The sequence below is a fragment of the Epargyreus clarus genome, unplaced genomic scaffold, assembly GCF_041222505.1.
Source record: "Epargyreus clarus isolate Ecla_fem2 unplaced genomic scaffold, WU_Ecla_fem_2.2 ptg000009l, whole genome shotgun sequence".
NCBI classification, from domain to species: Eukaryota; Metazoa; Arthropoda; class Insecta; order Lepidoptera; family Hesperiidae; genus Epargyreus; species Epargyreus clarus.
The window spans coordinates 1617159-1635047 of NW_027332217.1; the positions used below are offsets into that span (position 1 = coordinate 1617159).

At 36.4% G+C, this 17889-nt stretch overlaps 2 protein-coding genes across 2 annotated transcripts; one reads left to right on the forward strand and one right to left on the reverse strand.

The window, feature by feature from the left end:
* The first annotated feature begins 1810 nt into the window (after positions 1-1810).
* Positions 1811-6489, forward strand: LOC140744734 (epoxide hydrolase 4). Its single transcript, XM_073076375.1, has 6 exons — positions 1811-2217; positions 2674-2984; positions 3466-3589; positions 3972-4080; positions 4519-4707; positions 5036-6489. The coding sequence occupies exons 1-6, from the start codon at positions 2002-2004 to the stop codon at positions 5158-5160; spliced, it is 1074 nt and encodes a 357-aa protein (XP_072932476.1). The 5' UTR covers positions 1811-2001; the 3' UTR covers positions 5161-6489.
* A 132-nt stretch (positions 6490-6621) lies between these two features.
* On the reverse strand, positions 6622-17849 carry Remo (Remoulade). The gene is made up of 9 exons (XM_073076376.1): positions 17387-17849; positions 15963-16028; positions 15114-15329; positions 13790-14685; positions 13127-13278; positions 12727-12894; positions 12149-12377; positions 11505-11645; positions 6622-11210 (listed from the first exon to the last, which is right to left on the reverse strand). The coding sequence occupies exons 1-9, from the start codon at positions 17596-17598 to the stop codon at positions 8374-8376; spliced, it is 4917 nt and encodes a 1638-aa protein (XP_072932477.1). The 5' UTR covers positions 17599-17849; the 3' UTR covers positions 6622-8373.
* Between the last annotated feature and the right edge of the window lie 40 nt (positions 17850-17889).

Here is a 17889-nt window from a genome sequence, read left to right on the forward strand (position 1 = left end):
TTACCCATTAAAAGGCATTAGCGACACTAAAAAAACATTTTTACTTGAGACTTGAAACATCAAATTAACGTAATAATTAATAATGAAATTAATATTCCTACGTACTAGATACATGACAACAATAGTTACTTACTCATGGCTTTACAGAAATCTTAACAACGGATCAACTTCAATCTGTTTACAAGTGCATCAACGATTAAAATAAGTTGAAATGTTGTGGCTGTGAGATGAACGAGATGTCGATGGTCAAGGGTTTATTTAAAAACAAATTAAGGTTCCGAGACAGGAGGCACTCAGGCCTCGTAATGACGACAAACGCAGAAAGGGCAAGTCATGTTGCCTAACGATGGGATAACGAGAGGCCAGTCGCCGTAACGTTTAAATTTGCTCACAACGCAAGGCAAAGGACTTTGTGACGCCTACGACAAAAGCAATGAGTAACCCCCGGCTACACATTGGCGCCAAGACCAATTTGAATTTGGAATGCATTCTTATAAATCGTGTGACGCTCTAAAATGATCAAGTGATGTAGGACAGCTTATGATTGACTGAGGATGCGTGTGAAAAGAGAAAATGACAACGTATTCTAAGCTTGCAGTTTAAGACTGCAATCAGTTTATTGTAATAGATAGTTAGTATTAATAAGGATTAATCATATAAGAGGTTATATTTAACGCTGAAATTTACAAAGAACCTTGAAAACTGTTTTTTATTTAAAAATAATAAAAAAAATAACTTACCTAATAGGTACTCAAATATCATATATAATTGTTCAACGTTAAAAACCAATATTCGCTGGTAGGGAACCGTTCAACCGATCAACTGAACAGCATCAGTCACTCCAATGTGTGGAAGCGTAGTGAAGATTTTATTTCAGTAGTCATTGCCTGATGGATGACGAGCTTATTCGCCTCGCAACGACTTATTGATAGACTTAAAAGTTATCTGTCATTATGGTGATTCATAATACAAAGAGGAGCACATACAACTTGCAACCAGATATATTTTAAAAGTTTATCCTTAAAGCGATATACCTAAATGATAGAAAAATTGTATAGATTTCAATACAAAGCTTTAACTTAAGCATTCATATAAATCCTTGTAAAAGTAGATACATTTTATGATCATTTACATTTTCTCATTTTACATTTTATCTGGAGTTATTTTATGTTTTATGTTATTTTATGTTACGTCCACTCGAAACCATCTGATGTTAATTGATCACTGCAACCGAGTAGTAAAGAACTTTTTTTTTTATATAAAGCGGATTGCATTCCCATCCTATTAATAGAGAACTTGTGGTAGGAAATTAGTAAAAAATGTAGTTACAAAATATTTGCTTTCCAATATATTCGTTTTTATAAGTTTAAAACAAACAAGCTAATGGTTAGTCTCATGATGCTCATGAACTCACGAGTATCCAACTCCATGTAGAACAGAGTTTCTATCTGAAGCCGATCACAGAGGCGTCGTCACTCCTGAGTAATTATGAGTTCTACCAACTTTTCCTTATGCGCTTACGTACAGCATGGTGCATAAGGTTATAGATTTCCTTTAAATGAAGGAGGAATACCTCGCTAATAATAACATGCTTGTTACGATATTACATATAAAATATGCTAACTTTTGTGCCAACTTTAATTATCATCTATACCTATTATTAGGTAGTAATGAACTAGGTACCCGTTACCAATACTAAAACACTCATTATGAACATTACTTATTATTTTTTACAATGTAGCAAAAACCAAACTCGCAACATGACAGAACAAAGTCACATTACAATATTTGACAATTTTAACTTTTGACACGCTGTCTCATTGACAAAGACACTTGACAGATGCAGCTACATCCGTTTGGTTCAAATTAAATCGAATGTCGAATGATAAAAACTGATAAGGATGCGTTTGCCACAAAAGATCACGTAAGCGCCGTGCGTGTATTACTTTTACGTTTAAAATATATAGGAATATTGTTAAGTTAGCTATTTATTATTTCTAAATGGGTGCAAAAAGCCACAAAGTGTTGCAAGTGGTGTCAGGATGGCCTGCAGTGGAGCTGGCGTTGCAGTGCATCTTCATTGGACTGTGGCAACTGCTACAACTCGCGGTACGAAGGTTATGGAAAGGGCATCGCAGGAAATGGGCGAAGAATACGCCGCCGGTCGAATTAACAGTGGATTCCTCTGTCGGAGTTCATTGCTACATTAAGATTATGGTATGTTTCTTTACTATTATTGTTTGAATTAAAATTTCTGTCCTAAATTAGTCAGGTATTTACAGTAAAGTCTTTTAAGAGTACCTAATTTTTGAGAAGTAAATATTAGAGGGTACATTGTAATTTGAAATTTATATTTTTCTATTTTCTTAGTACCTTCAATACTTATTCTATGAAAGCTATGAAAAAACACAAATTCAAGCATAATTATATAGTCTCAAACCCACAAAAGAAATTTAAATTCATTAATTTGTGATACAGCTCTGTCTGGTCTGAGTCAAACCTGGTTCCCTAGTCATCACCAGTACCAACATATCTGTGAACTGCTTCTAACAGAGATCCTTTTATATATGATCATTTGCTATTTTAATCTTATGAAAGATAAATTTATAATTCCAACAATAATAACATTACAATGAATCACTGCAACTATTATAATATCCTAATACTTTTCAGGGAGTAAAATACCACTATGTGGAAACTGGTCCAAAGACAGGACAACTGGTTCTTATACTTGGAGATGCACCGGACACCTCCAACATGTGGGTGCCATCCTGGTCATCTGTCATCAAGAGACTAGTCGACACCGGTCATCATGTAGTCACTTTAGATCTGAGAGGCACCGGTGGCAGTGAGGGTGGTAGCAGAAGTGATCTGTCTCCACCTCAAACTGTTGAGGAGTTAGCCGGTTTGATGGATGCATTAGGTGTGTCAGATAGCCGTCCGGCCATTGTTATTGGCTTCGGTATTGGGGGCATGGTAACTTGGTGAGTCAATGTCTTATCTTACAAAGATGTTTTATTATCTATTGATTACTTACAAAATTTGGGCTATATTTTATTTACTATGTAAACTATGATGATGCCCTTTCTAAATGTTATCTACTTATAGAAATAGGATATATATAAAAAATATATAAAGATTCCAATTATTCAAATAAGGCTTATCATAAGTACATACTTACCAACTTGGAAAGGGTTATAAATAAGTAACAATTTTGGTAACCTTGAAAAGTTCATAGAAAACTTAGAATACATAACTTAAATTTATTACTATACACATGATGAATATTGAATAATTAGTATATAAAATCATATTCATTTAATTACAGACTATCACTTAACACTCTTAATATAAATATAAATTTGTAAGTGTGAAGACCATAATATTTTCCACAGTTTAACCATAAATGGACATTATATTATAATACAAATATTGTATATTTTTATATGAAATCTCATCTTACAGGTACTTAGCACACTGTCAAGGATCCCTAATAAATAAATTTGTGGTGGTTGGGGCTCCACACCCTAATCTATTCTGGCAGTACCCTCCTGCCGCATTCTGCGATCGGGTCTTGCATTTTATACAGGTTTGTATTTCCAAATCTTCTATGATCTATCAATATTTTGGTGAATTGCATGACATTCTGTGATGTGAAGATGTCTAGCCAGAGCTCCTATAGAGGTTGAGTCCCTGAAGGCTTTGAATTTTGAATATATTATTACTAAGCTGTTATGTCATAAAAAAACACCTCTGCAATAAAGAAGCTATCGCCCAATCTGATGCGCTGCACTAGTGGAAAAAATTGAAGATATATTATTCATAAGATTAAAATCGTCAGTTGAAATCGTCGCGAGAATCTTGCTAGAAACCAGAATCCACATTCTCGTTCCTCGTGCTTCACACTCGCGTTCCACATTCTTGCGAGAATTTGGAGCGGGCTTTATAATGTTGATGATGATGCTCCCCAGTGGCCATACTTCCCCGAGCGCTGGCTGGCAGAGAGCGAAGCGGCGGCGGGAAGCAGCTGGGCCAGCTCCCGCGCTAGGGACTGGAGCGGCGCTCTCAACTACGTCAGAGGTGACTCTTCTTAAGATTCCATAGAACTTACATAATAGTAATTTATACAGAATTTAAACTTCTTTTTATGGCTAAATGGTTTACTAAGTACGGCTATGAGTGTCATGTGCCTATCAGGTAAATTATTTTTTCAATGTCGAGTAGTTTACAAATTACTAGGATGAGTGTCCCTATCAGATTAATTAAATCAGTCATCATTAAATACAAGAAGGAACATTCCATGGAAATTATATTTCCCATTAGTGTAATGCATGCCACTAACAATCATCCATTTAATATCTGACCACACTTTGTTACAACATAATACTATACATGGAAAATGGGGAGGGTAGTTCATTAAAAAGGAATTAAATCTGTTATTGATTGCAATATAAATGATACCTCCGCAATCAATAATAGAAACTGGCAGCCAAACTCACTAGAAACCTTTCCATGCAGGAGCGGCTTGGTGGCGCATCCACCCCGACCATAAGATCCAGGCGAGAGGGCTACTAATAGGGTCGAGGGACAGCGCCGCCCAGTTGGTAGCGAGCGCGCAGCACTGCGGGAGCCCTGCGCTGCGACTGGTGGCGAAGCCCGACCCTTCCGACACAGAGTTGCAAGGACTCATATTGGATTATTTAGTTGGTGAGTGAAGTTATGAAAATACATTTTAGTTTAATAAAACAGGGCAGTCTTATTAAGTTTATGGCATTATTGGATTGGTAGTACTCCCCTGTTGGTAGTGCTTATGTGACATAAAGTGGCAGAAATTTCGTGATTAGAATGTCCTCCATAATTCCTGTCTTTATATTCAGTCAGTAACATTTTAATGTTTTGAGATTTAGATAAGTGTAATTTTTCATAGTATAAAAAGCTTCCACAACACAAAATCCTACATCTTACATCAATTTATTCTATTATTGACCATTACATTAAAATACATAAATAAAATTAATCCTATTTTATGCACCAGGTAAAGAGAAACCACCAGTAGTGGAAGAAGTGGTCCCACGCGCCGGTCTAATGGGCCGCGTGCTGGGCGCCGTGGCCGTCCGCGGTAGAGGGCTCACCCGCTTGGCTCTGCCCGCACATGCGTAGCATGCATGCATACACCATGCTTCACATGCATGGAAGTTACTTACAAGTGATGTGAAATGTATCTGATAGTGAATGTGTTGTGCCGTGAGTGTGTAGCATGGTAATTGTGTCATTAATGTAATTTACTAGTTACTGTGTGATTTAAGTTCTGTAGTGAAATTAGTGTTGGAAAAAGTCAGCAGTAGTCCAGTATATAAACCAGTCGATTAGATTTTATAGTGCTGTATGTATAATTATATAGAAAAGAAATATACACTTGGCAATATAGACAATAGAGAATAATCATATGAAAATACTATAAGATAGATGAGGGACCATTGTTTTTATTTTTAATATATCAATTTGTTATTTGTTGTCTGCATTATTTTGTATTGTATGCTTTTGGAAGCAGCAATAAATTACAACAATTAAATAATCAGTTTAAAATAAAAAAATTGCTGACTAGAAAATCTCTTATAATTATTCAGTCCCTTGTTTCTGTGCAATGTTATTCATATTACATATTGCATTCCATAATATGTAAAATTAATGCATTTTTAATATATTATTTCTTCATTGATTTCCTTTGTTGTTTAAATGTAATGCTAGCATTTTTTAATCATAATGTAACTTTATTTCATTAAAAATATTTGCATTATTTAATTATAAGAAAGTTTATATGGTTTAGATTACAAAACTAAAGGTCGCAGTTTGATAATTATGTTAATGAGAAATTGATAAAAGGTCAAAGGTGTTTGTTGCATGAAAAGTACATAATATTGATTCATGCTTGCACTGATAAGAATTATAAGTTGTACTGTAGACTTGTCACAGTATAATTGTTTTTCATAATGATAATTTATCGTTTCATAATTATTATAAATTAATTGGATATTGGGTTAAATGTATTAAAGTTTAATTTATGTACTAATTAATTGATAAGGCATTTGCATTTTATAGGTTGACAAAAAATAATAAAAAAGAAATGCTTTATATAATACCAATGAATGATATTCCATGTCTCACGGAAATTAATATATAAATGTAATTAATATATAAATAATGTAAGGTTTTTTATTATATTTTTGTATCAAAATTATATTTATATTTTGTGATATTTAGAATTTTTAACTAAAGAATGCATTATGTTTAAAAAATAGTACATGAACAAAATCACTTAACTTATTGATCATAAATATAATTATTCTTTTCCAGTTTTATTCTTAAAACTGTTATAAGAAATTAAACAGTAATATGTTGAATCTTTGTAAAAAATATAAATTTATTTTTCTACAAAGTTTGCACAATTTTAATATTTGTCTTACGAAAATGAATGTTCCTATATCATTGTGATTTTAGTAAAGACTCCTACCAAATATATATGTAATCACCTAATCACTAACCAAAGATTTTTTACATAATTAATACTTAACGAGTAAAACAATTTTATATGTATGATTTTGATGAAATAAAAATTCAAAATAAGTGCAAATGCATTTTAATACGCAATATGCCCACAAAAAGCTAAACATTATAAATTTTCACTATTCAAATGTTATATTACATACAATATTCACAAAATGAAAAATCTTAAAAACAGCTGCCTAATATTTAAACGCATTGAACTGCGCGAACATCGAAGGAAGATATTATATCACAAGAGATCTTTTATACATAATTTGTGCTAATTTGTTTACTAAACTAACATGATATTTTTATAGAATACGATAGATGCGCCATAGTACGACTCACGTCCATTATTAATAATCAATCTATCGAATGTTTTGTCGTAAGATCGTCATTTAACATTTACATCATACTACAAAATGTCATATTTCGATTTTTAGTAAGTACAAATTTCGATAGATTGTATATTAATAACTGCCTCTGAAGTTTGTTTTATAAATATGCTTCACATAAATGCCCTCTTTGTCAATTGACTATAAATGCATAAATAGCGAGAAAAAATTATTACCAGACAATATAAAAAAAAAACCTCTGCTCGTTAACAGTAAGATATAAAAATTACAGTTGTGTAAATACAACTGCAGCTGAGCAGTGCTTTGGTCAACCAGTTTTACCAGAGAGTAGGGGAAGATAGTTGGTTACTTGTGCAGGTAACCAAAAATTTATGTTCAATGTGAGCATTTGTTTTTATAAAATTACAACAACAAAATTTAAGCCAACGAATGCCCCTATTTTCACATACAAAGTAATATCGGGAACTGTCTGTATATATTTATTACATTATTATTAATACTAAAAAATAACAGAAGTAATTTGATACACATGACACACAGTCTACAATTAAAAATTGTTGAGTATATTTTGTGCCCAATTTTACGTATAAATTAAAAAAAAACTATCAATTTCTCTATACTATAACGCATCTATATTCCGCTACTTTACAAAACGTCACACTTTAGGCCACAACACGTACTCGTAACAAGAGAATTTGTAATAGGCACACTTCGAAATACTGCAGCCGCTTACTCACTCTAAACAGTGTATAAAAAGAGGGACAGACGAACCGAAGACTAGACTTAGGCGGGGCAGAATTTCAGTCAAATTTCGTGTAGACAGTCGAAAATCGCGAAGGAACTATTAATATTACTCACTCTTGCACAATTTTGGCACATGGTACAAAAAACCTTATATTTATGAATAATTTATGCGAAGACAAAGTACATTAAGCCAGTTATAATGTTCCCTAAGTTGCATACTCTTTTAATTAATTTTCTTCATTATATTTCCAAATATATGTAGAGTTGCGTACATAAACATTTCCTTTTAATACTGTAATTCTATTATTTATTACATAGTTGCCAATATAACAGCCAGATATTTTATATAAATGTAAAAAGAAAATTCGAGTATACCACTCAAGTTACAACTCTATCAGACCCAAATAATATCCTTACAAATAAATAACTTTACAATATAAATTACAGTTAAAACTCTACAATTTACAACCTTAAGATAATGGCACTATTATAACAGATTTACATGTATCATAAATTCAAATTATTTCTCTAAACAAGTTTAAAATGATACATATAGATCTATCTGATATTTTATATACTTATTACTTACACTCAAAAATTGTATAAAATCATTTTATAGTGTCAACATTTTATACTTAAACTTGGAAACATACACCAACTTATTTGTCAATGTTCATATACATATGTAAAAATAAAATCACTGGTCACAACTACGTTCATTAAAACAGAACTAAACTGTTGTTTCCCCTCTCACTTCCATATCGGACACCGCCTCACTCACACAACTGTCACTGTCCGTCGGTTTGAGCGTGACGTCACTGTTCACAGTCACATCTAACCCTAAGTCCTTCCGCGGCGTTCTGTCCTTATCCCTACTAGTTATTTGCGTGTAAAGTTCGTCTAACTCACTCGCGAATGAGACGGGACTGTCTCTATTTACTTCAGGACAGCTGATAGCTGGCGTTGGCACGTATTTTCCTAATTTCGGATTGTTCTTTATCGTTTCACGCCATCCAGGGTCATAATTAACGTACTGGCTCTCTATGGTTGAAACGTCGTCATTGCTGAAGCTTATTTCGTTCGGACACATAGAGGACGGTGACGGAGCGTATAGGCCATGACTTCGTATACTGACCTCCGACATTTGGTAGTTGGGACAGTAAATGTCGCTTTCGTTTTCAAAACCTTGCTCGCTAGCGTTTGTGCTGCATGTCTCGAAGTCGTATGTCGTTTTCGCCATAAAGAAAGTTTCTTTATCATCGTCGATTTTTTCCTTGGATCCATGTATGTCATCCGGATTTTGAAGTAAATTGTCCATTTCTCCCAAACCACCGTCCTCTAAATTCTGAGGAGTGCCTATATGGTTAACATCAACGTCATCGCTGTTCATTGTACACTCTTCCGAAATGTCTTGCAAGGATTTGTCGATACCATCCTTAGTATCTTGAGTCTTATTGGGTTGTAAGTAATCTATGTACTGGCCGAAGCTTTCCGTGTCAGTGATTTCGTTCGTTGAACATAATGCACTATGCGTCTCTTGGAGTGACGTCATTTCGGAATGAGTGTTCAAAGTTTGGTCTGAACAAGTGTGCGGCATCGCTATTTCGGAAGCTGAGCTATATTCAAGACTGCATTGTTGAGAAATGGTTCTCATTTCGGGTTGCTCACTCGCGTGGCTCTGAAGGCACTCTTCAGAAACGCTACTCCGTTGGCCGTTGAGGGTTTTTGGGATATTAGCCTTCACGATCTGATGCTGCGGTACTTGTGTCTCCGGAACATTTGTGTAGATGTTCATTATTTGCGATCTCCCGTTTTTGGGATCATCGTTCTTGATCCACGATTTGCTGTCTGATGCGTAATTTTTGAAGTTATCTTTCGGATCCTCTTCCAACAAATTCGGATTGTGAACATTTCGTGTCTCTTTGATACCATTGTTTGACCTTTCAACATGTAAATTTGTGTTGTTAACTTTGGTTCCAGCATTAATAATGTTTGCGACACCATTATAAGCTTCCTTGGTTGGCAGAGGAAGGGAGATATGGGAATCGTTGTCACAATCTCTTCTTAGTGGTAACTCCAAACAATTTCTCTTCATATTCTGTCTTTGTTTCTTGAAGAATTTCTTAGCGACGTTCATTTGGTTTGGGTTGTAGAACATTTCCGGACCAACATTGCCAGGTTCCGGATACGTCATCATCGAGTTATTCGATCTGTACTGCTGTCTGTGTAGAACCACTAAGTTTATATTCGGCGTTTTACCATTTGTATTTTTAAGTACATCCTTTTGGAGAGTCTGACCATTTAATTCAGCGCCAGCTTTGTATGTGGAACTGTTATTTGTTTTAGAATTAGTTCTATTTGAACTCCTACTGTCTGATCTCGATCTATTGTCATTAGGAATCGGCTGCGCGGTCGCAGTAGTTGTCTGGTTTGGTGGTAAATTTTGTTGGTTTGCGTCAAACACGCTTCTATTCCTACAACACTGTTTACTATTTTGAAAATAACAATGCATTAGCGACCACTGAGCCCGGACATCGCTCCTCGCTATTCCATAGAAAAATAAAATGAACGTTCCCAAAATAGTAGCACACAAAGCATAAATAATACTGCAAATATCTTCTTGATACGGTAAATATGCCGGTAGTGGTCTGTAGACAGTAATAGCACCGCACGTCCAAACGGACATATAGAGACACAGTACAATCACTTGAGCTCGTAACTGAATGATCGGTGTGCGTTCAATATCGTCCACTTCTGAGTCTAAAGCAGACTTTATACTACGTCTTTCTGCGCCTTCAGTACCTTGATTAGGTTCCCACATTTCAAGGTCTACGTTCTCAGTCGCCTGAGTTCCTTCAGAAAGCTGCACATTCATATTTCTTATAGTACAGCGTATTAGTAGAAACAGGATCAGTAGAAAGAGTAGCAAAATACCACCAGGAATGAACAGAGCGCTTAAAGCCGCTGCAGTACTTAGAAAACATTGTGAGTACCCAGCATAATCCTTCAAATTAACCGCGCCTGAAATCCCGCATACGATCAAGGCAATACCCCATCCAACGAGATACAAACCCAAAATTGGTTTCTGTATAGGAACGTCTGGTGGAATCTCATCTTCTGGAGTTCTCACTGGATTGTGTGTCTTTGTCACCCATTTGTACATGTTGCTCGCAGACACACACATCCACAGCAAGCAAGAAAGAGACAGATAGTGTATCAACAGCCCCAGCTTCTGACAAAGCTTCACGTCTTCTGTTTGGTAAATGCCCAAAGTGTACATAAAGCATAGCAATACTATCGCTATCCAGGTATTTATCAAAGCATGTTTAGTTTTCTTCGCCATTTGTATGGCAGGGTAACACATGATGTATGTAAGAGTGGCGCAACTCATACATCCGATCAGAATTAGGCTTCCTACGTATACCGCTGGGTGGGAAATCTTGAACCTCGCACCGTCTATTGGAGCTCCGTAGATACCAGTTTCTACGTTTTGCAGAAGACCAACATAAGCTAGTCTCGTACACCTGATGATGATCATCTCGGAGACTACGTGAGATACTTTACAATCTGAAAAATAAAAGAGAATATGTAAATAATGCAAGAAATTTTTTAGATCTGTATGATCTGTAATGCTAGTAAATTATTGTTAAAATACTTTCCTTGTAGGGTGTAGTTGTGTATGGTGGTACAGTGGTGGAGTATTGTGGTGTGCATTGACCGGATTACAGTATAGTATGATGGACTACCGTCGCGTAAGGTCGCCTTACTACCCTTGTAGTGTGTAAGTAATAGTGTGCGATATGATGGAGTGTAGAGTATATATCTGGCTGTAGTAAGATGGGGTATAGTGGGGTACGTTACCCGAGGCGTTATCAGTCCAGCGTCGTGTGTGCGGGTCCCACGTGGCGGCGCGGCCGTCGCCGCCGCCGGGCGCTCGCGCTCGCAACGTCGCTATCACCGGCTCCAATAACTCCCCGCTTGTTCCCTCTGCACCACCATGCTCTGTAAACACCCATACACATTACTAATATAAAAATAGTACATTACGATACGCGTGGCCAAAGTAGCCTATTATTGCACGGCGTGAAGTTAGCGCCCGAGTGCTATAAAATATTTTTTTATAAAATTTAAATCATGCAGAAAGGTCAGGTCTATAGCAAAATGTGATTTATCTTGCTACGCTAAAAGCACTGTGTCTATCTATTTCATACACCCATAACATCCCTGGGACAACTATTGTAGTGAATATTGCTAACGGAAATACTATATATCCGTTAATATTTTTTTCTAGTAATGCCAGTGCTTTTTCCACAAAGTGTTGTATTATTTTACTTAAATACATTTGTATAACTGTTGTAAGATAATAATCTTATTCAACCTCAAATTCAGGAACATGTAAATATATAATTAAACTATGTGTTTGTAAAAGACAGTAAATACAAAATTTAGGATACTCAGGATACCGAAAACCAAATTTCAAAAATATATCATCAAACAAAACTCACTAAGCTGAAAGCCGACAACCGGCGACGTGATCTCCATATTCATATCTTCTCTTTTAGTGCTCCTGCCGTAGCAGTCCTTCGAGCGATGTCCCCTCGCAGGCCCATCATCCATGACGGGCAAAAGAGGAAACAGGGACGCATCTTCAAAGAATGACACTACCAGGTCGTGGGGTTTGGCTTGTAGGAGATCGCCGGATTCTGTAGTACTGTAGAGGAGAGATGTTGGTATCTGAAAAGTGAATGATTTTAGGTTAATTTTTTATTGCATTTTTATTTGCAACGTTTTTTGATTTCTCATCTGAAACTTTCACGTTATGGGTGTTTCTTTGATGACTGAGAAGTATTATAATACCCAAAGTTCAACTTATACGAGTGTAAGCTGGCATAACACGCAGTATGTGGCGGCGGCATCCAACTGATTTGGAGAAGCAGTACGCAAGCAGGCGCCCGTCACGTGAAAACGCGCCGTGCATTGGTCGCCTGCCGTGCATAATATCACTTAATTTGTACGCTGTGCTTCACACACGTCACACCGCTGTAACACGCACACGTCACGCCGCTGACGTCACGGCCGGTACCTGCACGCTGGCGTGTATGAGCGCGTCGGACACGGTGAACAGCGGCGCGACGGTGCGGTTGGTGGTGGAGCAGTGCAGCCGCGGACCGCCGCCGCGCGCGCTGTGCCACACGCACGTGACGCCAGCGAAGCCCTCGCGCGCTGGAAACCGCTCCACTGCTAGATTCGCCTGTGAATATAAATAAGGCTCTTTTCACATCTGCCCACATTGTACGATTCAAAGGAATAAAGATAAACCCACACTTCATAGTCGAAGCTTTTCCAATAAAGTTTTAGTAAGAGGCACTTGTATTTTTATTATATTAACTAACTTAACTTACAGGCCAAATACAGTGTGCAATACCACATGACACAAAGAATCTTATTAAAGAAATATTCAGTAGGGAACAAAATCATCATACCTTATGCCCCTGCACAGTATTCGCTGTATAAGCAGATATCTCCTCGGCAGCGCGCAGCAAGTCTGTGGCGGCCGCGTATCGCACCTCGGCACTGGCCATCACAGACGACGATATGTTCATAGCAGCACTAATCACATCTAGTAGGGATGAGCCTGGAATAAGAACAAATTTAAATATTAATACTAGCTGACCGGGCAAACGTTGTGTTGCCATATAAATAAAAAAAACTATAAGAGTGAACAACCCTTATCACTTAGGGGTATGAAAAATAGATAGTAGCCGATTTTCAAACCTGCTGAATATCGGTGAAAATCAGTAAAGCCGTTTCGGAGGAGTACAGTAACTAACATTGTAACACGAGAATTTTATATCTAAGATTTAAGTGTCTGTCTAACATAAGGTCAGTCACAAATACATTACTCTCCTTAAGGTTTAAATTAGGATGATGATGATCCTGTATGGTGAAGCAGACTTATCATATTTATAATTTAGAATATTGTAAAAAAGTTGTTAACCTACATAACCCCGTGTCGCTCCTACGACACTGGGTACTTTTTGAAGGATTCCCCCTCGTAAACAAACAAAAAAAAAAAAAAAAAAAGTAGCATGCAGGCATAGGTGTACTATCACAGTCATACTACATTCTATTATAATAAAACTTACCTAAATCTCTTTCTTCAGCAATATACTGCATGTAATTCCTAACAGCTTGAGCTATGAACATGACGTCATCTGGGTCGTTGATCTCTGCTAAAGGATATGTTTTCTCTTGAATCAGCATAGCCAGCCTCTCAGTGGCGTTCAGCGCTGAGTACTGAACCAGACTGACGTTTAACAACGCAAACTGTTGTAGTAACTTTGTCACGTTGCTAATGTAGGAGCATTCTGTTGTGTTAGCTGGTCCCCAAGTCCCATTGGTTCCCGCATTCTCGTTAGCATTGCAGTGTCTGTACGCCATTCCTTCCCCACTGCGACAGGGCACCGTTGCTGTGTGATTCAATAACAACTGGGGCCATGAATACAGTCCTTTATTATCAATTGTATGGCCGGTCATACAGTACCTAGTCCTATTTGAAAGAACAACAACTTCTACAGAATGGTTCCGCTTTATGTGATTCTGGTCTCTATACATGCACGTCCAGTTGCCCATGTGATGGTTAGTAATGTTTGGGAAGTAGACAGATGTCTCCGCGATACCCTCCTCCTGCATATCAGTGTTGGTGACGTTGACGTCACATATTTCAAGCATGGGATGAACCCATTTCAGTTCGTAATTCGCTATAACGGAGGCGAATGGGGCATTGCAGGTCAACCTAAGGGTATCCCCTTCAAAAACCACTTGGCCATTCTCTGGCCTCACCATCAATGTGTTTGATGGAAGAACACTGCCACATGCAGGTAGGTCTAAGTAGATCTTCAGCTTCTTTATGGTATTGTTCACCATGTTTTCGGGGAAAGCGCATTTAGGATTGCCGACTAGTTTCACACTCGTATTCCTCGCCCAGTCGCCAACCCATAGTAACTCACAGTCACATATTAATGGATTTTGTGTTATATCTCTGAAAACAAAAACAAATATGTCATTATAATCTGTTTGACTGTTTATTACTGAAGTAATCACCCATTTTATAACTGTATTCTTCCACTGCTAGACACAGTTCTCTTTCCAAACTAAGAATGTTTTAAGCAATAGCCCATGATGCTAGGCTGATGTTGGTAATTGCTAAAATTTATTTAATTTTAATTAAAAAACAGAGAATAAGAACTTAGGATATCACACAATTTTTTCTTTACGCTTATCAAGTAATAAATAATATGCAAACCCATATTCAAAAGTTAACTAAATAAAAATCCAAATGATGTATTTAAACACCTATTTGGTGTCTGACTGCTTGCATGTATGCCTGTCTATTTCTGTAGCCCCACAATATGGAGAAATGTAATGTTTTCCTTATTTTAAACAACAAAATATACAACTCATACTCACAGTTGTTTCAATCCAACAAGATAGTCAAAGGTGCCGGTTGCCAGCACAGATATGTGGTTTTGGGACAAAACCAATCTCTCCAGATTGACGAGGCCTTTAAACATCTCCTTATACACATTGCTGATTTGATTGTGCGAGAGGTCTAGTCGTTGCAATGAAGTCATGTTGTAGAATGCATCAGATTCTATGAGGTTGATTTGGTTTCGACTAAGATCCCTGTAAATTAAAGTGATAATTATGAATTTATCTTCTTTTTAAATCAATTAAGCAACAGATGTTCTAAAGTGCTACTTAGTATAAGCATGCAGACCACCTGATGGTAAGTGAAAATGCTGCTCATAGACCTAATTATCAATCTAGATAGAATTAGGAATTCCTCATAAAAGTGCCTCCCCCTTACTACATCCTCCAAACAAGATCACAGCCTACACACTGTTGTTATAAGGCAGTGTGGTGCTGGGCCTTCCAGCATCACAACACAGAGTTCTAACACAGTACCATATGAAAAATAAACACATTTCATAGCATAGTGACTAAATAACATCAACGAGACTGCATGCCCATTTGGTATTTGTATTAAACTCAGTGATTTAACATCAAACATATATTTTAAGTCCGACAATGTTATAACAACTCTTGGCACAAGTTTTTAGTGTTTCTTCACGAATTGACTAATGAAGTTTTTCATTTAGGTTGTAAACTAAATATATTTACATATTAATTTAGTATACAAAGTTTGGAGTTTGTTACATGGTTACATAGTAAGTATCTATACCCACTATGTAACCATATGAAAGTTTAAACAGTTATTGTACAATTTCCAAAAAGATAATAGTCCTGAAAACTTACAATTTCTGTAGATTGGGAAGATGTAGTTCTCTTGATAGTGTAGATATAGCATTTCCAGACAAGTTCCTGTAATATTAATATTTGTAATATTTGTAACATTTTATTCTAAATCATAAATCAAACAAGTGTGTAAAACTTAAAAAATACAATATATAGTTAGTAAAATGTTTTTTTTTTACAATATAATTGCCTGAAAAGGTAGAATGAGAGGAAATTGTAATTTTAAGACCTTTTGTTATGTTTATTATGATTATGAAATTCATTGAATGTAAATGCGATGCAAACCGTGCGTGCCCATGCGATGTAAACCACTTGAGACCTGCACTTAGTCCACATGTAGACATTTAATGTCTAAATATTGCCTTTTTCATTTAAAATAGTTCTATTGAAGGTATCTCTCACAACATTGTATAACTTATAATCATTATTATTTTCAATTCGTACAAACACAACACTGTAATGTCTCATACACAGGACTTTAGTTATATATTACAATTCATTCCACATCCACCATATTATAAATGTCATGCTCATTTATTTGTCCTTTCAAAACAGAGATTGGCAATTAGAACATTAAAACAAAAGGGCACATAATTGAACCTTCTACTTTCCCATTCATTTATTTGTATTGTACAAATGATTTCGACATGATATATTTCAATTTCCAACTTTATTAGCATAAGTGAATTGCTATCCAGTCTCATAAGTAAAGATGTCCTATGTAGGTGAGGAAAAAAAAGCAGTGATAGCCTAGTGGTTAAGAAACGCGGCCTGTTGATCGAGAGGTCCGAGGTTCAAATCCCAGGCGCGCACCTCTGATTTTTCAAAGTTATGTGCATATTAGAAGTTAATTATCACTTGCTTAAATGGTGAAGGAAAACATCGTGAGGAAACCTGCATACCTGAGAATTCTTAAAAAAAAAAAAAAAGCTTTCAAAGGTATGTGAAGTCTACCAATTCTCACTTGGCCAGCGCGGTGGACTAAGGCCTAATCCTTCTCATTCTGAGAGGAGACCCGGTCCCAGCAGTGGGACAATAATGGGTTGATGATGATGTGAGGACCACACTATAAAAATACAAACTCATATTACTGAAGTGTTTTACACTCAATCAAACCATTCTTATCATATACCTGCCACATCAAGTTCATTGCCAATCCCTACTCCAGGACATTATTATAATTATGTTAAAATTGTACTCTCATTTATGTTAACACTAAATAAACCACTTTAACTTTTAATATGTTAGAATACCTATAATGATAGTTTAATGCACTAACAGATTATACATTGTCATTGTGAGCACATATACTGTTACTTTAGTTGATATACTTAACTCTTAAACAAAATAAGTGGCCAGTTTATAATTATATTTAAACAGTCACACATAATGTAAAACATAAAATAAGGTGGTATTCTACTTACAAACTAACAACGACAGTCCAAAGCTTGCTGAGATCAATTTCCTTGAGCTCCGTGATCTGAGCCGGGCTGCCGCCGCACTTCAGCCTCAGGAGCTCATCAGGCAGCGGCTCGACCACGTCTCCCGACTTGTTACTCCTACACACACACAGCGACGGACAATAACCCAAAGACCCTTCCACCAAGAATACCACTATCACGAACGAGAACTTCATCTTTACTGATTCCCTCAAAACGGACCGAGAATATGGCACAAAGCCAAACCCAAAAGAAATCTTCACATCTTCAAAGATTCTTCAACCCATTAATGCCACATCTCAAACATCACTAAAACCGAACCCACAAATAACTGTCAGTAATAAATGAACTATAAGCGAGACATTTCTCTGTTGGCACCGTTTTAATTTTGCAAAAATAGAAATATAAACAACCCTGGAACCATACACAAGCACTCGCCCGACATTTGTAAAATGACTGACTGAGTGAATGATCGAATGATAGACCGA